At 45.8% G+C, this 24195-nt stretch overlaps 1 protein-coding gene across 1 annotated transcript; it reads right to left on the bottom strand.

The window, feature by feature from the left end:
• Positions 1-255: 255 nt before the first annotated feature.
• On the bottom strand, positions 256-1117 carry LOC124674298 (high molecular mass early light-inducible protein HV58, chloroplastic-like). Its single transcript, XM_047210339.1, has 2 exons — positions 938-1117; positions 256-853 (listed from the first exon to the last, which is right to left on the bottom strand). The coding sequence occupies exons 1-2, from the start codon at positions 1052-1054 to the stop codon at positions 395-397; spliced, it is 576 nt and encodes a 191-aa protein (XP_047066295.1). The 5' UTR covers positions 1055-1117; the 3' UTR covers positions 256-394.
• Between the last annotated feature and the right edge of the window lie 23078 nt (positions 1118-24195).

The following is a 24195-nucleotide window of genomic DNA, read 5'->3' on the forward strand; positions in this document are numbered from 1 at the left end:
GCGTCTGGAACAAAGGAATATGAATCTAAAAAAATTCTGAAATTTCTATGGAAAACTAACATGTCTCACATCATGTTTTGATCTCCTTCTATCAACAATTCTTATGTTTTTGTTGTGTGTGATATCCAAATGTCGTTTTCAACTTTTCCTATGGTTTTGGTTTCTGTTTGAATTTAAGGTACAAGACGTCTCATGCATATTCTGCATTTTTTTTATTCTATGCTTTAAGTTCCTGCGTTTCAAACGGGGACTAGGAAGGCCATCAAAACAATCATAGTCTAAACACGAGGTTTACAAATTAGGAAAACCGATGGTACAATTAGCACCGTGGCTAGTGGCTACAGTTAGCATGATTTTGATCTGTCAGCTGAATATCCAAAATGCTGCACTAGTCTTAGACATTGACGAATGGCGCGCCCGTGATAAACTCGGTGGCGGCGAGCGCGACGAGTCCAAGCATGGCGAAGCGGCCGTTCCAGAGCTCGGCGTCGGCGCTCCAGATGCCGCTGGACTTGCTCTCGACAGTCTGGCCCTGCAGCAGCGGGATCATCGACGCCACCGAGAACAGCGCCGCGGTTGTCAGGAACCAGCTTAACCCGGCGCCACTGCCAGCCTGGTCGAGGAGCCCGCCACCGCGCGCCGCCTCCACGGAGAGCGCCGCCACGAAGCCCACCATGGCAAGCCGGCCGTTGATGCGTTCGGGCGCCGGGCCGCTGAAGGCGAGCGCGTCCCACACCGAGGGGTTAGCCTTGGGCTTGGGTGCTGCCGGCGTCGGGGTAGGGGTCGGGCTTGAGATTGGGGTTGGTGAGGAGGTCGATGTGCTCGCCGTCTCCTTGGAAGGATCCATTTCCGGCTGCAGATACAAACACAGTTAATTTCACGTAGAGAGAGAAGAATATTTTACGACCGACACCCAAGGGAAGGGACTTGAGCTCACCTTGGTCTGGGCCCTGACAACGAGGGCGCGCCGGCGCGGCGCTAGGGACGACCGGGCTGCCGAGCGCCCGACAACGGCGGCGCCGGTGAAGGAGCTCAAGGCCACCATGGTTGCCATTACTTGCAGAAGCAGGAAGCTGCAGGAAGTGGCTAGATTGATCAAACACTTGGTTCGCTGTGGTTAGCTATAATGGTGTGTTTCCATAGACCGATCAGTGTGCGTTTATATAGGGCGCGGCGGCGCTCGCCCCGGCAGTACTGAGGAGGTGGCCGGTAGCCATGGCGGTGGCGGTGGCCACGTCGGCGAGCAATCCCAGCCGTGAACATTTAGGAGCCGGGTCACGACGTGGACGTCCAGGGCACCATGCAGAGGCGCTCCGGAGCTCGCCAAAAAATGGCAGAAAAGGTGGCACAAGTGGACTCCACGGACGGCGGAAGACTCCAGAAAGTACGCAGAACGCCGAAGGCTACGACTCGTCGGCCACAACACAGGTGCAGCACGAGGAGTCCAGCAGAGGATAGGGTATTTGTCCCGCTGTCGATTTATGGCTTAGTTCGTAGCACGAAATACCGAGAAGCTTGCTGGGAGACACGCAGGCATGCGGTTGAGCCGCTGAGGGCGCGTTTGGTAGGCTGCATTCAATTCCTGCACCACTGCGATTAGTGGGAAGGAATCGGAAGAAATCCTCATCTCGTTTCAGACGAGCTCCGGTGCAAAAAAAAATGCTTCGTTTGTTGGCCTGCATCGCACCGTTAGAGACTCAAATGCATTTCGTTCCGTTGCTCTGTATTAGCCTGCAAACCTGAACGGATACAACTTACAAACTTACAGGCGCGGCCAGGGGCGGGCGACTCGGGCGCGGCCCGCGCGGCGCGCGGCGGGGCACCGCGGCCGTGGACGGGGCGGGGGCGGCGGTGAGGCGCGGAGCAGGCCAGTGGAGGCGGGCGCTGTCGGGCGTGGCCAGGCACGGGGTGGCCCGGGCGCGGTGCGGGAGCGGCCGTGCATGCCCATGCGGTGCAGGACGGGGCGCGGCCGTGCATGGCCAGGGCGAGGCCGGCAAGGGCGCGGACCGGCGATGGGACGTGGTGGAGCTCCTCTGTGGCCAACACCATGTCCATGGTGAAGCTCCTCAGTGGCGTGGCGGAGCTCGTGCTCGTCACGGAGTCCATGACCGTCGTCGAGGAGCTCTTCCCGTACAGCCAGGGTGGGCTGCAACGGCGGCGCGGTGCCGTGGCGGAGCTCCTCCGTGGCGTGGCCGTCGCGGAGTCCATGGCCATCGTCGAGGAGCTCTCCCCGTTGAGCCATGGAAAGGCTACTAGAAACACACGTTCAGCTTTTGCATCGCGGGGCCAAAGTTTGCATTAGTGGAGTCAAGGTTTCGTCTCGGCAAGCCTGGCCCCGAAGAAACTGTCATTCCGGGCGTTCCTCCAGGGCCTGTCCCAGGGGTGCTTTGAGAACCGTGCGATGCAACAACGCGGCTCGGCCCAGGCATCCAAACGGACCTAAAATTGCTGGCCCGATGCGAGCCACGGAGCATGCAGCCTATCAAACGCGCCGTGATTGAATTCGCACGGCGGCTTTGTTCAAGGGGAGACGATGAGAAGGTTTTACCGTGTTTCTCTCAACAGCTTTTCTTTTACAATTCATTTCCCGTGTTTTATTTGACCTATTTATAGGGAATTGTCTTTAACAATTATACAAAATAAAATCTAAAAGAAATGCAAATCTTCGAGATTTTTAAAGTTTACTTTTTACATAACATAATTTTGTACTTTTCTAAAAGCAGTCCTAGAAAAATAACATGCATAGGCATCAAACCACATACGTGTAATATATAGCAACATTATTGTAGCCCTTGACACCATGGAGAGGCACTCCGGACCTTACCAAAAAGTGACATGACAGGTGCCACAAACCTACAAAGTGAACTTCAGGAAGGGCGGAAGGCTCCAGAAAGTGCACAGCTCGCCGAAGAATACTCCAGATACTCGTGCCGTGGCCACCAGCTTGTCGGTGAAGACAATGGGCAGGAGGACAGCACGCCAGCACAGGAGGGTGTTGTTCTCCTGGTGTACTCTACTCCCTCCTTTTTGAGGTTGTTTATACTTTTCATTGCTATTCTACTACTTCTATTCATTGTTACAAATTTATTTAAAATTATTTTTTTTACTGTATAGATACATCATTTTATGAACCGAGGGAGTATTATCTTTTGTTTGTGGTGAAAAAACGTCACATTCCACTCTATAAGGTTAGCCTTCATGTTTGCTTGCAGATTCATTCTGCTAGTCTATATCTCTCTAGCTAAGTAAAGTTTAATCAAACTTTTAGACAAAACCATCAAGAACTATGATATTATACTGATATCATATGAAAATATAAATTCATGATGTATCTAATAATGTTGATTTTAGATTATATATGTCAATTTTTTTAAAAAAAGGTTAAACTATGTGGTTTGATTTTTGAACAAACTTTGTATCCTTTTCAATTGTAACGGACATCATGGGACCGTTTCCGCCACTACCCATATCCCCTTGTCGCCATCAACAAATTTACTAAGTGGCCCAAAGTAGAACCAATAGGCAGCTCTGAAGTTTATCAAAGTATAGTTTGTGTGGATTTGGGGTCTCAAACCGCATTATCACTGAGGTAACACTAGTTTGATTTACGTTTGATTCAGGGCTGGGTTTGTGGCGAGACATAAAGCGAAGTGATTGCAGAGACACACATGCCTGCCAACAAACATTGGTTGAATTTGAGCCTGGGCATTGTTTCAGGTTATTTTTACTGTTCTAGAGCCTAACTCGTTTGTACTCCAACAAGTTGTTGACAATATTAGTAGTAACTCGTATGGCAGATATCAGCGAAGCAACCGTCATAATTAGTACAAAATTGATATCATATTAGATGCAAAACATAGCATAGTTCATACAAGGTAGAAAACTGATGAGTGCAATTATGACACATATGTAAGCATACAAAATACTCATATTGCTACCCATCTCATGCTTCATCTAGCTACAACTATGCATATTTTGCGTGATTACTAGTTCTCATTCGTTTTCATATGATTATTGCACAACTATTAGTTTTTATTAGGTTTATTACTTTTCCTTGTATTTTACTTGTGTGAAGGTGTTATGGATGATTATGGATATAGCAAGGCAAAAGGATCAAAGAGAGGGCAATATGTAGAAGCTGCAGGTACCATACTTAGCCATATGAGATGTGGAAAAGTCAGTTTTCCATCATATAATATTAATATCTAGGTCTGTGGAGTTGCAGCTCTCGTCCATACGAGTCCAACGAGCCTAAGAACACCAAAATCAGAGTTTATATGAAACAATCGTGGCCAAAACACCGAAGCAAAACATAGGTTTTCATGACCGCCGGTACGGGCGCGGTACGGCCGTACCGCGGGTCAGGAGGCACGAAAACGCCCACCAAAGCGTGTCTTCACAGTTTTTGTTCATGTTTGTTCCTAGACCTTACTTAGGTCATAGGCAACGTAGGGGGGCTATTGGGGACCTCCTAGGACTATATAAAGAGGGGAGGAGTCAAGGGAGAAGGCATCCTCTCCACATACCTCCACGATGGAGCCCTGCCGCCTTGTCAGCTCCATAGCCGCTGCCTCCAAAAGATATCTACCATTGATAAGTCTCAAACGTATCTATAATTTCTTATGTTCCATGCTACTTTTATGATGATACTCACATGTTTTATACACATTATATGTCATTATTATGAATTTTCCGGCACTAACCTATTGACGAGATGCCGAAGAGCCAGTGGCTGTTTTCTGCTGTTTTTGGTTTCAGAAATCCTAGTAAGGAAATATTCTCGGAATTGGACGAAATCAACGCCCAGGGTCCTATTTTTCCACGAAGCTTCTAGAAGTCTGAAGAGGAAACGAAGTGGGACCACGAGGCGACGCCACACTAGGGCGGCGCGGCCCAGGCCCTGGCCGCGCGGCCCTAGCGTGTGGGTCCCCCGTGACTCTTCCTGACCTGCCCTTCCGCCTACTTAAAGCCTTCGTCGCGAATACCCCAGTACCGAGAGCCACGATACAGAAAACCTTCCAGAGACGCCGGCTCCGCCAATCCCATCTCGGGGGATTCAGGAGATCGCCTTCGGCACCCTGCCGGAGAGGGGAATCATCTCCCGGAGGTCTCTTCATCGCCATGATCGCCTCCGGATCGATGTGTGAGTAGTCCACCCCTGGACTATGGGTCCATAGTAGTAGCTAGATGGTTGTCTTCTCCTCATTGTGCTATCATGTTAGATCTTGTGAGCTGCATATCATGATCAAGATCATCTATTTGTAATGCTACATGTTGTGTTTGTTGGGATCCGATGAATATTGAATACTATGTCAAGTTGATTATCAATTTATCATATATGTTATTTATGTTCTTGCATGCTCTCCGTTGCTAGTAGAGGCTCAGCCAAGTTGATACTTGTGACTCCAAGAGGGAGTATTTATGCTCGATAGTGGGTTCATGCCTCCATTTAATCTGGGACGATGATGAGAAAGTTCTAAGGTTGTGGATGTGTTGTTGCCACTAGGGATAAAATATCGATGCTTTGTCTAAGGATATATGTGCTGATTACATTACGCACCATACTTAATGCAATTGTCTGTTGCTTGCAACTTAATACCGGAAGGGGTTCGGATAATAACCTGAAAGTGGACTTTTTAGGCATAGATGCATGCTGGATAGCGGTCTATGTACTTTGTCGTAATGCCCTGATTAAATCTCATAGTACTCATCATGATATATGTATGTGCATTGTTATGCCTTCTTTATTTGTCAATTGCCCAACCGTAATTTGTTCACCCAACATCTGTTTATCTTATGGGAGAGACACCACTAGTGAACTCGTGGACCCCGGTCCTATTCTTTACATCTGAAATACAATCTATCGCAATTGTTCTTACTGTTCTTCGCAAACAATCATCATCCACACTATACATCTAATCCTTTGTTTACAGCAAGTCGGTGAGATTGACAACCTCACTGTTACGTTGGGGCAAAGTACTTTGATTGTGTTGTGCAGGTGACAAGGTATTAACTTGTCAATGCCTACAAGTAGTAGACTAGGGTTTCGTTGCATGTAGAGGTCAAGTAGATCTCGAAGGTTTCAGCCGAAAAGTACTCAACGATGTTAAAACAAGGGTTTGTGAGACAATGAATCGATGCTTTCTTTGTCCCTCGACTCCCCCTTATATAGGAGGTGGAGCCGAGGGATTCGTATTGTACAAGTTACAGAGTCCGGGAAGGTTTCCAACTCCTCCCGTAATATTACAAGTGTTCTCTCCTAATACAATTCTAACTTTCCTTAATATCAACTTGGGCTTGCGATTCTTCTTATTCTTCGAGTCGTGGGCCTTCAGTAAACCCCGGGTACTATCTTCGGCAGGCCCATTGGGGATGCCTATGTCAGTAGCCCCCGAGATTTTGCTTGAATCGTAGAGTCAGGGAAAATCTCCATTGTTTATATTTATTCGACAACTTTAAACTTTTCTATATTTCTTCATATGAATTTCTATATTGTACAGGGATAATGGTAGTTGGGGCTAGTTCATCTGACGAATCAGGTACTAGTTAACTGCTCTAGTGGCAATCCGCAAAAACCTACTTCAAGATCACGTCCCCGGACATGATCTCGGGATACTGGTGTAAACTTCGACAGGTGCCGCTTAAGGTCTTACCGTTCTGTCGAGTCCCAGTCATATTTATCGGGTACCTAACGCGTCCGTTAGGATTTTTCTTCGTATCTGTTGATACGGATAGAAGTAGCAAACCGACGTCAGAGACGGTGCCACGCCACTCAGAACGGATCCGGGGTCTTACCTTCGCAAAGTTTTGCGGCATTCAGAAATTGTTCGCAACTTTGGCGTTCTGAGAATATATTGTCGAGTGCTTATTCGGCTGTTGGAATGGCACATTTTATTGAGTCAACGGATGACTTTATATTGCTCTCCCGATGGGAGTATATGTAGAGTTACTTTAACTCGAAATATACTCTCTTGTTCTTCTATCTTTCTCTTTTATAATTTCATCGGGCACGCGAACAGCGTTCCCGATGGGAGTAGCCCCCGAGGCTATGAACAAATATTTTGTATTTGATCATAGGCTCGATCACACCATTTCTATTTTGTCTTTCTCGAACTTTTCATTTTTTTCAAAGTAGCCCCCGAGCATTTGGGCAAAAACTTGTATTTGATCAAAGGCTCTCGAAATAATCATCAATCTTCTGCTGTCGCCATTCTTACAAACCTTCGTAGCCGAAATTTTATCTTGTTAAGGTGACATCATTGCTGACGATAGCCACGATCACTTGTATCGGGAAAACGCGAGAACTTCTCTCCCTCTGTCTCGTGGGCCCAAATTTTTACCACGTTGACACGTCGTGCAAGTGGGGAACACACGTCCTCCGCTTTTCCTGGCGCACGTACTGTAGTTGCTGCACTTTCTCGGCTATACGAAATTACCGTTTACCCCTTGTCCGCGTGTACACCATCTGTCCCGTAATCTTTCAATCCAACGGCGTGACGGTTCACCGCACCTCTATATAAGGGTGTCGTCTTCCTCCTCTAGTCCTTTCGCTCGCGCCGCTCCTCTGCTCTCCTCTGCCAAAATTCTTCCTTGCGCCTCAAAGCTCTTGAGCTCAACCATCCTCGCACCTTACTCCGGTACCATTGTTGATGCCTCCGCGCAGACTCACCAGGCACAGCACGCCTGAATCGAAGATGGCAACCGAGGATCTGGGAAACACGGAGTGGGAGAGATCTAAAATCTCCCCTCAAGACATCAACCTGCTGAAGAAACTGGGGATCAGCAAGAAGCAGGACGCGCTTCGCTCCGGCCGAAGAAAGTTATCCAACCCCTCCAATGGAGTACCGGGTTAGTTTTTTCGACCACCTCATCCGCGGTCTTTCTGCCCCCATCCACAATTTCTTACGGGGGTTGCTTTTCATGTACAGACTGCAACTTCACCACCTTACTCCCAATTCTATCCTCCATATCTCCATCTTCATCACGCTTTGCGAAGCTTTCCTTGGGGTCCAGCCTAACTGGGCTCTATGGAAACGCATTTTCTTTTGTCGCCGTAATGGCTCTGCCAATGTTTCATATAACATTGGTGGCGTTCTTATTTGCGTCCGCCCCGACGTTGAGTACTTTGATGTCAAATTCCCTGACTCAGTACAAGGGTGGCGCAAAAAATGGCTGTACATTCATGAGGAGAATCATGGCTCTATTGAAGACAACATCCCTCCTTTTGATGGTGCCGAGAAAATTTGTCGCCGTCGTTCCTGGGACGCAGAGGCTACCGATGAAGAAAAAACGGCGACAGAGGCCTTGATGACACGCATCCATCAGCTCCAAAACACCCGAGGACAAGAATTGTCGGGTGTCCAAAACACGGCGTACTTCCTTAGGATCAGGGTGCAGCCTCTGCAAGCCCAAAAAAATCCCCTTTGGACGTATGCTGGCAACGAAGATGTAGATCGCTTGTCGACAGATTTATCGGTCAAGGACTTAGAGAAACTTGTCCGAAAAATCTCGTCGCTAAACAAGAAGGACACCGTTCCTTCAACTTGCCGTGTGACGCCATACAGTAGCGCCAATCCTCTTCCCGAGGTAATTTTTCCTTTTAATTGCTATATTGTTTATTCGAACTTTATTATTTGTCGACTACTATCTTGCTAATGCCTTTTTGTCGACACCCTTTCTTTGTCTCAGAACCACCCCGTCCTTGCTTCTCTTCCTCCTCTTCCTGAAGGTGGAGAAGTTGAAGACCGTGCTGTCGTCGATGATGACAACCAAGGCACCTCGCGCCCTGCCAATGAAGTTGCGGGTTCTCACAAATCCGCGGCTTCTGCTGAATCTGAAGCCACTGCTTCAACACACTCCCCTCCTCCTGCTTCCCCAAAGAACAAGAGGAAAAGGAGTGAATTCAAAGATTCCGGCACCTCTAATGCCGAAGAAACTGATCCTTCGGAAAGGAAGGCAGTTTTCAACCCATACACCGATGCCCTCGTCAGCTCGTAAGTTACTCCGCATTCCTTACTTCTTTGCTCTTTAATGCTTTGCTTCTTATATTGTCGCCATTTTTATTGTAGTGATAACGAAGAAAAACAACCTACTGACGCGGCTGCTCGAACGAGTATGTCGCGTACTCTAATTGTATCCGAAACTCAGCGTGATGGGGAGGAAACTTCTCCTCCTCAACAAAACGTCGAGCGTTCGCCTCCACCTGCAAGCCCCAGTGCCTCTTCGCTGAAGAGGGCAAGGGTTGAGCCATCCAAGGAACCCATCCTGTTCCCTGGCCACTCTTCGACACCTTCATTAGATGACGTAAGTGTTTCAGTCTTTATTATTATTTTTTTTTGTTCATGTTCCGAGCTTATCCTCGCTTCTTTGTTTCTTGCAATATATCGTGGAATCAAGACTAGCTATATTGACTTCTTCTTCTTCTGGTCTTTTCTTCAGCCTTTAATGAAGGAATTTATCCATCTCGGTACCCTCGGGTATCGTGATCACACCAAAAAGCTGGAAGGTACTATCTTCATCCGCCTCCTTTGTTGCATGCACTCCACTATTTTGTCACAAATATTTGATTGCCGCTTATTTTGCCAGGAGAACTTGCGGAAACCAACAAACGTGCTAATGCTCTTGCTACCAAGTTGGAGCAGAGCGAAAAGGCCCGTAAGAAGGCTGAAGCCGATGCTGCCGCTGTCGAAGATCTTCGAAAAAGACTTCATGACGCGGAAACCTCTCTGAGCGAGAATATTCAACAGCAATCTACTCGAGAGACAGAGATCCTCAGTCGCCTGGAGTCGCAGTGTCGACGTTTTGTTAGTAAGTACTTTGATCCCTACTATTTTTCTCGAGTTACTTCACATTTTCCGAGCATGTTATTCACGAGCTATCTTTTGTTTTGTCTTCAGGGAGAACTCATCAAGACTATGAGGTGGATGGTCCAGAAGGCGATGCGCTGCTCGACGCGCTGACTCTTGTTGAAATTCATGGGGATGAAGCACGCGACGGCCTTGCTGAAGCTGAGGCAGGTCTGTCGAAGCTTTTCCCATATTTCTTCCCGAAGAAAGAGGAGCCCAATACCTTCGTCGCTCTTGCCAAGGCGTTCAACGTGCCGGAAGATCTTGGGCTCAGACTTCGCCAAGAGGGCCTGAAGATTGGTGTTGAGGGCACCATTGCGCTGATTGCGGATAGCCAACAAAACGTCGACTGGACCAAAGTTGGCGACATAAGGGAGATGGAAACGAAAGAATGGCAATCTCTAATTAAAGCTGCCAAGCCTCCCTCCAAACCAATTCTATCCTTCCTTGGTGTTAAACCAACTCCTGCTCCAAGCACGTCCAGGCCGGAGGTCAAGTAAACCACCCTGTCCTCTTTTTTAGTTTTTTTTAATCTTTTGACGCTATCGCTTTAGTTAGTTTTAACGACAGTTGCTTCAATAGTCCGTTAGGGACCCTTATTTTGTAATAGCAATGTACATATTTTGAGAATCAATGGGAATCTATCTTTGCTTGATGATTGATGTCGCGCCTTTTCTTTCAGTTGATTTTTGACAACTATTCTGCAACTCCTCGTCTTTTTGATGTGTTACCTGCGTCGTCCCTTTCGAAGAAAATTCCTGTTGCTGTCGGATGTGTTGAAAATTCTTTGAGTAGAAATTCAGCAGAGGATTTGGAAGAACTTCGCCAACAACTCCAGTCTTTGAAGAAACAATCACTTATGATGATGGAGCAATCTCGAAAATCATCCGAAAGCGAGAAAATTGCACTTCAACAGGCTCGAAATGCCATAGCCGCCAAAGAAGCCGCTGTTTCTGAAGCTGAAAAAGCGACCACTCGAGAAAATTTTATGCTTGAGTTGATGAATGAAGCCAGTGCGGATATGTCAGGTATGCTTTTGCAAACCAAGACTCCTTCTGTTTTCCCGTCATTTCTTTTTCGAGATTCTTATGTTGTCGCCAAATAGGTTCCTTTCTCGATGCTGCTGCTGAAGACGAAAGGGTAAATACAAGGACCAATCTCCTTGTTAATCTTTCTCTTGACCACGGTTCTCTTTTCTGGGCCACTCCAGAACGTACCCGACAGATTGTCAGGTTTCAAGACCGCGCCTGTCAGGTTCGCGACTTCCTTGATTTCTGTACCAGGACCTTGTCCTTGGTTTATAAGTCAATGTTTCCTCGGAACGAGGCACCCGACACTCTTCTTGGTTTGATGGAAAAATTTCGGGATGCTCCTCGTATCCATAACTTTGTGCATGCTCAATTGTCCGCGGGAGCAAGATTCACCATGATTATGATACAGATCTGCTACCGAAGATTAGACCTGACGACGATTGTCTCCAAGTGCCTGGCCAAGCAGTCGAAGCGAAAAAGGAACATCGACAAAATCAATAATATTGTGACTCCTGTAGCCGAAGAAATGATGGATGAACTTCTTCGGATGGACTCTGAATTTTTTATCAAAGGTAGCTATGCTGAACATACGACCACTGCTGCAAGTAACAAAGGACTATCCATAGATAGTATATTAGGCAGGAATTGATATATTTTTTCTTGTAGCTTGTCGAATCTTCTCCAGAATTGTATCTTGTATGTTGTAGACATATTTCTATATTGTAAAGCCAACAAATGTATTAATTTTCCTTCATCAAGCCCCCGAGTGCTTCGATGGCGGATCTCTTTATTGTGTATGCGAGGTTTTTAGACCAAGGCAACCAAGTTTTTATACTATATTTGCGGGTACTAGCCCCCGAGTGTTTTGTCTCTGATTGCTATCTTGTAACTTCGTTTTATCTGGCGAGGTATTCGGTACCAAGGCGAGATAATTTTATCAGTTAAACTCATCTATATTGTAACTTCGAGGCGTAAGCCCCTGACCATGTCGAAGAACAAATATATATTTCCACTATCTTTATTATATTGCAGCACCGCGAGCCCGCCTCATTAAAAACCTTTCCCGGCCCCACTCGGTGCCCCGAAAAAGGAAAAGAGTGCGTCTGAAAACTCGCGGGCGTTTCAGTACATTGTATTTTTACAAGGAGGACTATATTTTGACACTAAGCGTAAAAACGCTTTAGCTGTGCCATGTTCCAGGGGTTTTTCTCGGGAGTCCCTGTCTTCTTGTCCTTAATCCTGTACGCTCCTCCTTCGATGACTTCTGTAACGACGTAAGGGCCAAGCCATGGCGACTCGAGTTTTTCAGTACGCTCTTGATTGAGTCGCAAAACTAGGTCTCCAACTTGAAAGGATCTTGGTCGCAAACGTCGACTGTGGTAGTTTTTCAGGTCCTGCTGATATTTAGTTACCCTTGACAATACTTCGTCTCGAGCTTCGTCGAGTGCGTCGACGTCGTCTTCCAATGCTTTCCTGGAAACTTCTTCGTTGTACTCTGTGACTCTGGGGGAGTCGTGCTCTATTTCTATCGGCAGTACTGCCTCTGCTCCATGGACCAGGAAGAACGGAGTCTCCTGTGTCGCTGTATTTGGTGTTGTTCTGATGCTCCATAACACTCTTGGTAACTCTTCTGGCCAGGTATGTCGAGCTTTTTCCAGTGGCCCTAACAAGCGTTTCTTGATGCCATTGCAGATGATACCATTGGCTTTGTCGACTTGACCATTGGTTTGAGGATGTGCAACTGACGCGAAGTGCAATTTGATGCCTACCTCTGCACAGTACGCCTTGAATTCCTTGGATGTGAAATTACTGCCATTGTCCGTGACGATGCTGTGAGGTACGCCAAACCGAAAAACAATACCCTTCACGAATTTTATTGCTGAGGCTGCATCTGGTGAATTTATCGGCTTTGCTTCTATCCACTTGGTGAATTTGTCGACAGCAACCAACATGTACTCGTATCCTCCTGGCGAAGCCTTGTGTAACTTTCCCACCATATCAAGGCCCCACTGAGCAAAAGGCCAAGATAAGGGTATTGGCATGAGTTCTGCTGCCGGAGAGTGGGGTTTTGCGGCAAATCTTTGACACGCGTCACAAGTTCGCACTATCTCCTTTGCGTCCTCGATTGCTGTCAACCAGTAAAAGCCAGCCCGAAAAACTTTGGCTGCAATAGCTCGGCTGCTCGCATGATGACCACATACTCCTTCGTGCACGTCCTTCAGGATTATCCTTCCTTCTTCGGGTGTGACGCACCTTTGTAACACACCCGAAATACTTCGTTTGTACAACTCCCCTTTGATCACCGTGAAAGCTTTGGATCGTCTAATAACTCGCCTTGCTTCAACTGGATCGTCGGGTATCGTTTTTCTTAGGATGTATGATATGTACGCCTGCATCCATGGGATTTGCACCATAAGTACTAGATCCTGCTCCTCTTCTTCTTCTTCCAGTGCTTCTTTCGCAGCCCCCGAGGGTTTCTCGTTCTTCTCCTTCTTTGTTGATTTCTTCGGCTTCGTGGATCTCTCTGTTATCTCCTCCCAGAACACGCCTGGCGGGATTGCAAGCCACTGTGACCCGATGTTTGCAAGAACGTCGGCTTCATCGTTACTCAACCTGCTGATGTGGTTTACTTCGCATCCATCAAACAACTTCTCCAGCTCGTTATACATTTCCTTGTACGCCACCATGCTATCATTGACTGCATCACATTGGTTCATGACTTGTTGAGCCACCAATTGTGAGTCGCCAAATATTTTTAATCGAGTTGCGCCGCAGGCTTTCGCCATCTTCATCCCATGTATAAGAGCTTCATATTCTGCCTCATTGTTAGATGCGTTTGGGAACGTCATCCGTAAGACATATTTCAATTTGTCGCCTTCAGGTGATATGAGTATCACCCCTGCTCCAGCTCCTTCTAACCTCTTGGACCCGTCAAAGTTCATAGTCCAGGTTCTCGATAAATCCGGAGGTCCTGTGTTTTGCAACTCCATCCACTCTGCGATGAAGTCTGGTAGAATTTGCGACTTTATTGCCTTTCTTTTTTCATACGTGATGTCCCGAGGAGAAAGTTCTATTCCCCAAAGGGAGACACGGTCTGTAGCTTCTGGATTGTTGAGTATATTGGATAAAGGCGCCTCATTGACCACTATTATCGGATGCACCGAAAAATAGTGCCGCAATTTTCTTGCGGTTGTGAATACTCCATATGCTAGCTTTTGGTACTGCGGGTACCTCTGTTTTGAAGGCGATAATACTTCACTAATGAAATATACTGGCCTCTGCACTCCATGGAGTTTTCTTTCTTCTTCTCTTTCGACCACTAGCGCCGTTCTGACCACCTGGGGTGTAGCCGCAATGTATAGCAGGAGGGGTTCCTTCTCTTTTGGCACCACCAAGATCGGTGGTGTCGAGATTGCACGTTTAAGATCCTCGAAAGCTCTATCTGCTTCTTCGTTCCACTGGAACTTATCTCCTTGTTTGATTAGGGCGTAGAACGGTAACGCCTTTTCTCCTAGCCTGGCGACGAATCTGCTTAAAGCTGCGACTCGCCCAGTTAGCTGTTGTATTTCTTTCAACTTTGTTGGCTTCCTCATTGTTACGATAGCTTGGATTTTTTCGGGATTAGCTTCGATCCCTCTTGCTGATACTAGGAACCCGAGAAGTTCTCCTGCAGAGACGCCGAAAGAACACTTCGTCGGATTCAACTTGAGACAAAATTTGTCGAGGTTGTCGAAGGTTTCCTTCAAGTCCTCAATTAATGTTGCCCCCTTTTTGATGTGATGACGACGTCGTCGATGTATACTTGTACATTTTTCCCAATCTGTGTTGCTAAGAACTTCTGCATCATCCGTTGATATGTTGCTCCCGCGTTTTTCAACCTGAAAGGCATTGTCCTGTAACAAAATACGCCATACGGTGTAATGAACGATGTCTTGGCTTCGTCATCTTCTTTTAATCTGATCTGGTTATAACCAGAATATGCGTCCAAGAAGGAAAGACGTTCACATCCTGCAGTGGAGTCGATAATTTGATCGATCCTTGGGAGGGGAAAGTGATCCTTTGGACAATGTTTATTGAGGCACGTGAAGTCGACACACATGTGAAGGACTTTCGTGTTTTTCTTCGGCACCATCACTGGGTTAGCTACCCAGGTGGCCTCTGTGGATATCTCTTTAATGAAACCAGCTTCTCTGAGTCGATCAATTTCTGACAGCATGGCTTTGCGGTTTGGTTCCGAAAAACGCCGCAAAGGTTGTTTGATTGGTCTCGCTATTGGATCCAAGTTTAGGTGGTGCTCGGCAAGTTCCCTGGGTACTCCTGGCATGTCGGCTGGACACCATGCGAAGATTTTCCAGTGCTCACGGAGGAACTCGACGAGCGCGCTTTCCTATGCGAGGTCCATGTTTGTTGCGATGGACGTCGTTTTCTTCGGATCTGTCGGGTGGATCTGTACTTCCTTAGAATCTTTGGCGGTATTGAAAGTTGATTCCTTGTTGGGCCTCCCTACATCTGGCAGCACATCATAATCAGTCATGAGCCTTGACGCTGCGTACTCTGCCTGCATCCCGAAGGTTTCTGATAGTCGATGAAAATCCTTGTCGCATTTATCGGCTAACGCGAAGCTTCCTTTGACCGTGATTGGTCCCTTGGGCCCAGGCAACCTCCAAAGCAGGTACGTGTAGTGTGGTACCGCCATAAATCTGGCATATGCTGGTCGTCCCAACAAAGCGTGATATTGCGACGGGAAATCCACAACTTCGAATTCCAACCTTTCTATCCTGTAGTTTTCTCGGGTCCCAAACTGAACGTCGAGATTGATCCTCCCCAATGGGTAGCTTGGCTTCTCTGGTGTGATACCATGGAAACGTGTATCGGTTGGTTTCAAGTTTGCTAGGGAGATGTTCATCTTCCTTAGCGTATCCGCGTACATAAGGTTTAAACTGCTGCCGCCATCTATAAACACTCGAGATACGTCAAATCCCGCAATTACTGCTGGTAAGATAAGTGTTGATTGCCCTGGTCGAGGAACTTGCTGCGGGTGATCCGCTATGGTGAAGCCGATGTCTTTCCCTGACCAATTTAAGTACTCAACCGTTGGTGGAGGCATCTTCTCTGCCATAAACACTTGCCGCGAGATTACCTTTTGAGCCCTGTTAGGTGGCCTAGCTTTCTGAATCATCGAGACCGCGCCATTATTGTTAGGATCAACATATGGAGGTGGTTGCGGTGCTGCCGCTATTCTCAGCTGATGTCGATTTTCGTCCGTGATCACGGGAGGAGGTGGTAAGTGGATCTCACTCCTGGGCCCCTGGGGGTTCCTGTTTGCTGCTTGAGCATTGGCCATTCCTGCGACCCGCAACATTGCCTGAAAATTGCGACAGTCCTTCTGCAGATGTCCTGACTGCCTTTTCCCATTGCTATCGAGATAAAAATGCATCTGGCACGGCTCGTTCAACATACCTTCGGGAGTTACGAAAGATCTCTGAAACCTTGACCCGCTATTTTGCCTGTTATCTCTATTGTCGCCTTGTTGTGTATTACCCCTTTGATAATCATCTCTATTGTTTCCTCCATTGTTTCCTCGAAAACCAGCTGATATTTGGCCAGGTGCATCGTAACTCGAGAATTGCCGGGGAAATCGGCGTCTATTTTGAAAATTTCGACTGCGGTCCTCCTCTGGGGATCTATGTCGTTTGTTATGTACCGCATCTTCACCATCTGCCCATCTGTTTGCTATTTCCATTAATGTTGATATTGTTCTTGGGTTTGTCCTTCCCAAGTCCTCCACGAAATCTCCTCGTCGAACTCCTGCTACAAACGCATCTATCGCTCTCTCGTCAGATATATTTTCTGCCGAGTTTTTGATGATGTTCCACCTTTGGATGTACTTCCTCATTGATTCATCATGCTTTTGTCGACATGACCTCAGCTCCTCTAGTGCCGCAGGTTTCTTGCAGGTTGACCGGAAATTCTTAATAAACACATCCTCAAAACTCTCCCAGCTGTCGATGGAACCTGGGGGAAGCTTTTTTATCCACGATCTGGCGGCTCCGCTCAAATGTATCTGGATGCTCTGCATGGCTGTTGCTCTGGTCCCGCCTATCAATTTTACTGTCTCGAGGTAATCGACTAGCCAATCCTCGGGGTCTTGCAGGCCATCGAATTTCTTGAAACTATCGGGTAGCTTGAATCCTGATGGAACTCGAGTTTTTCGGACCCGTCGTGTGAAACATGGGAGTCCACACATATCCTCTTCAGCAAGTTCTGGTGAATGCCGACGTTCCCTTCTTTCTTGTCGCGCTCTATCAACTCTAGCCTGAGTTGTTGTGTCTCTGGCTCCACTCGCTCTTGGTGGATCTTGTTCTGCTGCGCTAGGTCTCGGACTATTTTGCCTTGCAGTTCCTTCGGGAGGTGTGGCTGCGAACGCTGCTCCCATGGCTCCACATCCTGCCATGGCCATGTTGTACAATGCTTCTCTTGGATCTCCGGGAGGTGGCCTGGACGCTAAGATTAAAGCTTGTGTCGCCATGTACCCTGCTTCCGGTGTTTTTGTGATAATATTCCCCCTCGTGTCGATTGACATAAAGGACATGTCGAGGTTTTGGATTAGAGTCTCTCTTTCAGCCTCCGGTATATTGTGCAGCCGAGATCTTGCTCTTCTCCGAGCTTCTCTGTGACTATCTCCCGAAGTTCCTGATTGTCGACTTAACTCCGCTCGTCGTCTGCTTGACGCGGAAGCTGCCTCCTTTCTTCTGTTCAAACCAGTTGTCTGTTTTTCCAATTCTCTTCCAGCTCGGGCGAGCCTATATTGACAAGCCTGCAATTCTACGACCGTAGCAGTTGTCTCCATTGGTTCAGAACCATCCATAGCTTTTGCTGCTCTATCCCATGCTGCTTGTGGAAGTTGAATCCTCACGCGTGGTGTGGGCCCGACATATTTAGTGCCCAAACTTCGCCTTAGGTCAGAGGGATCGACATATGGATTTCCCAAGTCGTCGAAAGCCTCTGATGTTTCCTCTTGATCGCGACTTGCTTCTCCGATGGCGTAGATCTGATGATATCTTGAGTTCTGAACTTTGCTTGGTTTGGTGACACCATCATAGAGATTGGTGAAGACCTTTCCAATAGAGGTGGACTTGTCGATGAAATCGAAGCTGTTGGTGTCGCTCGAATCACCGCTTATATAGGAGTCCGCAGATGACTCGAAGGACATGTCGCTGAAGATCTTGGCGAGTTTTTCGCTTGCCTTGGTGCCGATGAAGCGTGACGACGAAATCTCCTCGTCGCCTGACTCGGTGGATGATGCTGAGCTTGAGAAGTCAGGATCAACCGCCGATAATCCCGACGAGATCGGAACTTCGAGACGATACGCTCCTTCTTTCTCGACTCGGAAGTGGAACTTTCCAAACGTTATCTCCATGGGCTCCTCCAGATACGCATATGCATCCAAACGGGAGGGCGGGTGAGGAACAAAATCAACGAGACCAGTTTCGATCTGTTTACCTCTGTCCATGATGTTGCTTGCTACCGATGAAGTCGACGATCTTGAACGTGCCATCGAGATCAGCTCCTTGTCGCCTCTAGATCCCACAGACGGCGCCAATTGACAAGGTATTAACTTGTCAATGCCTACAAGTAGTAGACTAGGGTTTCGTTGGATGTAGAGGGCAAGTAGATCTCGAAGGTTTCAGCCGAAAAGTACTCGATGATGTTAAAACTAGGGTTTGTGAGACAATGAACCGATGCTTTCTTTGTCCCTCGACTCCCCCTTATATAGGAGGTGGAGCCGAGGGATTCGTATTGTACAAGTTACAGAGTCCGGGAAGATTTCCAACTCCTCCCGTAATATTACAAGTGTTCTCTCCTAATACAATTCTAACTTTCCTTAATATCAACTTGGGCTTCCGATTCTTCTTATTCTTCGAGTCGTGGGCCTTCAGTAAACCCCGGGTACTATCTTCGGCAGGCCCATTGGGGATGCCTATGTCAGCAGGTTCCACGTTGGCGCCGGAATCTCTGGTGTTGCGCCGCACTACACTCCGCCGCCATCAACCTTCAACGTGCTTCTTGGCTCATACTAGTTCGATAAACCTTGGTTTCTTTCTGAGGGAAAACTTGCTACTGTACGCATCACACCTTCCTCTTGGGGTTCCCAACGGACGTGTGTTAACTGCACGCATCAAGCATATTTTCTGGTGCCGTTGCCGGGGACCTGAAGAAAAGTTACACCCCAGGGATTACGAACTCCCACGGCAACAACATATTTTCTGGCGCTGTTGCCGGGGAGATTAAGACACGCTGCAAGGGGAGTCTTCCACTTCCAATCTCTTTACTTTGTTTTTGTCTTGCTTTATTTTATTTACTACTTTGTTTGTTGCACTAAAACAAAAACACAAAAAAATTAGTTGCTAGTTTTACTTTATTTACTGTCTTGTTCTCCATATCAAAAACACAAAAAAATTAGTTACTTGCATTTAGTTTATTTTGTTATCATGTCTAGCTCTGAACCTGTTACTTCTTCACCTCATGAATTAATCTTTACTTTTAAACAAGGGGATGAGGAGAGTTTTAAAGATGCTTGGTCTAGAATTTTTGATTCTTATCGTAAAGCTGAACCTCAAATGATTCTAAGTCTGCTCCTTAGTAATTTTTATTTTGGGCTTATGATTCGCTATAGATATGCCTTAGATGCTGTAGTGGGAGGAGATTTCCTTCATTGCAACGGGGATCAAGCTTTTAATGCCATAAAAAAATTGGTTGCATCACATAGTTCAGCTCTTATTAGCATTTATAATAGATTAAACACTCTTGAGACAAGTGCATCTTGCTTGAAAGAAAATTATAGTTATGTTCCGTCTTGATCAAGTTTTAGTGAACTCTGAACCTTCAATATGGGACCCTACTATTAAAGTTATTATTGGTGGTGAAACTTTTCATGCCCATTGTGATATTATGTCTGAATTTTGCCTGATGCCTAAGAGTATTTATGAATCTTTGACACTTTGGGGACTCGTTGAAGGGGGAGAAGGAGTAACTCTTATTGATAACTCTGTTATAATTCCTAAGGGAATAGCCGAGTGTGTGCATACAACCATTCTTGGAAGAACGGTATCCACTGATTATCTTGTTATTGAATGTGCAGGAACAGGACAAATCACACTTGGAAGATCCCTCGCTGAAACTATTGGGAGCAATCATAGATGTGGGAGAAGGCACCCTAAAATTCACCTCTACACCGGGAGGCAGACATGTATTCCCTAAAACAAAGAGTAAGAAAAAGAGTAAGAAGGGTAGGCGTAAAGCCCGAGGTAATAATGTCGATGCTTCATCTCTTGATAATACTTGATTCACACTTTCTGCGCCTAGCTGAAAGGCGTTAAAGAAAAGCGCTTATGGGAGACAACCCATTATTTTACTTCTGCACTTTCTTTTATATTTGAGTCTTGGAAGTTGTTATTACTGTAGCAACCTCTCCTTATCTTTATTTTATTGCATTGTTGTGCCAAGTAAAGTCTTTGATAGTAAAGTCAATACTAGATTTGGATTACTGCGCGCAAACAGATTTCTTGCTCGTCACGAATTTGGGTATGGTTCTCTGTAGGTAACTCAGAAAAATCTGCCAATTTACGTGCGTGATCCTCAGACATGTACGCAACTTTCATTCAATTTGGGCATTTTCATCTGAGCAAGTCTGGTGCCTCTAAAAAAATTCATCTTTACGGACTGTTCTGTTTTGACAGATTCTGCCTTATATTTCGCATTGCCTGTTTTGCTATGTTTGATGGATTTCTTTGTTCCATTAACTTTCAGTAGCTTTGTGCAATGTCCAGAAGTGTTCAGAATGATTATGTCACCTCTGAATATATGAATTATGCACTGACCCTCTAATGAGTTTGTTTTGAGTTTGGTGTGGAGGAAGTTTTCAAGGGTCAAGAGAGGAGGATGATACAATATGATTAAGAAGAGTGAAAAGTCAAAGCTTGGGGATGCCCCGTGGTTCATCCCTGCATATTTTAAGAAGTCTCAAGCGTCTAAGCTTGGGGATGCCCAAGGCATCCCTTCTTCATCGACAACTTATCGAGTCACCTCTAGTGAAACTATATTTTTATTCCGTCACATCTTATGCGCTTTACTTGGAGCGTCTGTTTGTTTTTATTTTCGTTTTGTTTGAATAAAATCGGATCCTAGCATTCTTTGTGTGGGAGAGAGACACGCTCCGCTGTTTCGCATGAACACATGTGTTCTTAGCTTTATTCTTAATGTTCATTGCGAAAGTTGGACTATTTCATTCATTGATATATGGTTGGAAACGGAAAATGCCGCATGTGGTAAATGGTATAATGTCTTGAATAATGTGATACTTGGCAATTGTTGTGCTCATATAGATCATGTTTAAGCTCTTGCATCATGTACCTTGTACCCATTAATGAAGAATTACATAGAGCTTGTTAAAATTTGGTTTGCATGATTGGTCTCTAGAGTCTAGATATTTTCTGGTTAAGGTGTTTGAACAACAAGGAGACAATATAAAGTCTTATAATACCTACAATATGTTCATATGTGAGTTTTGCTGCACCTTTTATACTTGAGTTTGCTTCAAACAACCTTGCTAGCCTAGCCTTGTATTGAGAGGAATTCTTCTCGTGCATCCAAATCCTTGAGCCAAATACTATGCCATTTGTGTCCACCATACCTACCTACCACATGGTATTTCTCTGCCATTCCAAAGTACATTACTTGAGTGCTACCTTTAAACTTCTATTCTTTGTCTTTACAATACATATCTCATGGGAAAATATCCTTAAAAACTATTGTGGTGAAGAATATGTTGTTATGTGTCTTATTTCTTAATAAGTTGCTTGTTGAGCGGTAACCATGTTTCTGGGGACGCCATCAACTTTTACCTATGTTGAATATCATGTGAGTTGCTATGCATGTTCGTCTTGTCTGAAGTAAGGGAGATTTTCATGATAAAATGGTTTGAGTATGCATAATGTTAGAGAAGAACATTGGGCCGCTAACTAAAGCCATGAATCATGGTGGAAGTTTCAGTTTGGACAATAAATCCTCAATCTCTTATGAGAATTTCATCTGTTGTTAAATGCTTATGCATTAAAAGAGGACTCCATTATCTGTTGTCTATGTTGTCCCGGTATGGATGTCTAAGTTGAGAATAATCAAAAGCGAGAAATCCAATGCGAACTTTCTCCTTAGACCTTTGTACAGGCGGCATAGAGGTACCCCTTTGTGACACTTGGTTCAAACATATGTTATGCAATGATAATCCGTGTTAATCCAAGCTAATTAGGACAAGGTGCGAGCACTATTAGTATACTATGCATGAGGCTTGCAACTTATAAGATATCTTATACATAACACATATGATTTATTACTATCGTTGACAAAATTGTTTCTATGTTTTCAAAATGAAAATCTCTAGCACAAAAATAGTAATCCATGCTTCCCTCCGTGAAGGGCCTTTCTTCTAATTTATTGTTGAGTCAGTTTACCTACTTCTTTCTATCTAAGAAGCAAACACTTGTGTAAACTGTGTGCATTGATTCTTACATGTTTACCTATTGCACTTGTTATATTACTTTGTGTTGACAATTATCCATGAGATATAAATGTTGAAGTTGAAAGCAACCGCTGAAACTTATATCTTCCTTTGTGTTGTTTCAAAGCTTTCTACTAAGAATTTATTGCTTATGAGTTAACTCTTATGCAAGTCTTATTGATGCTTGTCTTGAAAGTACTATTCATGAAAAGTCTTTGCTATATGATTCAGTTGTTTACTCATTATCTTCATCATTGCTTCGAATCGCTGCATTCATCTCATGTGCTTTATGATACGTCCAAAACGTATCTACTTTCCCAAACACTTTTGCTATTGTTTTGCCTCTAATTTGTGTATTTTGGATGCAACTAACACGGACTAACGCTGTTTTCAGCAGAACTGTTCTGGTGTCTCGTTTTTGTGCAGAAATCCAACTTTCAGGAAAATCCTCGGAATTTATGCGAAAGGTCCTATTTTCCCAGAATACTGACGGAGCCAGAAGGGCAAGCCAGGAGGGGCCCGCGCGGCCCTAGTGTGTGGCGGCCTCGGCTGGCCCCCGACGCCCTCTTTCGGACTACTTATTGCCTTCGACCTAAAAACGCACGGGAGGAAGTCGAAGTCGCCAGAAACCCTCCAGAACGCCGACACGTCACGAAACTCCGTCTCGGGAGCCAGAAGTCTCCGTTCTGGCACTCCGCCGGGACGGGGAATTGGAGGAGATCATCGCCACCATCATCACCGACGCCTCTCCATCGACCAGCCATGTTTCCCCCATCCATGTGTGAGTAATTCCCCCGCTGTAGGCTGAAGGGGATGGTAGGGATTGGATGAGATTTGTCATGTAATAGTGTAAGATTGTTAGGGCATAGTGCCTAGTGTCCGTAATTGGTACTTTGATGATATTGTTGCAACTTGTTATGCTTAATGCTTGTCACTAGGGCCCGAGTGCCATGATCTCAGATCTGAACATGTTATTATTTCATCATGATATTCATTGTTTATGGTCTTACCCGCAAGTTGTATACACATGTCGCTGTCCGGAACCAATGGCCCCGAAGTGACAGAAATCGGGACAACCGGAGGGGATGGTAGTGATGTGAGGATCACATGTGTTCACGGAGTGTTAATTCTTTGCTCCGGTACTCTATTAAAAGGAGTACCTTAATATCCAGTAGATTCCCTTGAGGCCCGGCTGCCACCGGCTGGTAGGACAAAAGATTTTGTGCAAGTTTCTCATTGCGAGCACGTACGACTATAATTGGAACACATGCCTATTGATTGCTTTGTACTTAGACACTGTTTTATTATTATCTGCAAATGCCCTGCTTGACTGTTACATGAGTTTCTCTCATCCATGCAATGCCCGTTATCCGTCCCCGTGCCTACAGTATTTTAATCCTGCTGTTTACTATAATCACTACTGTTGTCTCTGTTACTCTGCTGTTGTTATTTCACTACCGCTACTGCTATAAAGCTGTTACTATCGATAAACTCTTGCGAGCAAGTCACGTTTCCAGGTGCAGCTGAATTGACAACTCCGCTATTAAGGCTTTCAAGTATTCTTTGTCTCCCCTTGTGTTGAATCAATAAATTGGGTTTTACTACCCGCGAAGACTGCTGCGATCCCCTATACTTGTGGGTCATCAAGACTCGTTTTTCGGCGCCGTTGCCGGGGAGCATAGCTTTATTTGGAAGTTCACTTGGATTGATATTGTTCGCTGCAAATTCTCCATCATGGGTAAAACTCACGATCCTAAAGTCG

Source organism: Lolium rigidum, chromosome 7 (assembly GCF_022539505.1).
Source record: "Lolium rigidum isolate FL_2022 chromosome 7, APGP_CSIRO_Lrig_0.1, whole genome shotgun sequence".
Classification (NCBI taxonomy): Eukaryota; Viridiplantae; Streptophyta; class Magnoliopsida; order Poales; family Poaceae; genus Lolium; species Lolium rigidum.

Coding starts and splice junctions, on each gene's coding strand:
- LOC124674298 (XM_047210339.1), bottom strand. CDS start 1,054: ATGGCAACCATGGTGGCCTTGAGCTCCTTCACCGGCGCCGCCGTTGTC. Junction 854..937: donor TTGTCAGGGCCCAGACCAAG/GTGAGCTCAAGT, acceptor TTGTATCTGCAG/CCGGAAATGGATCCTTCCAA.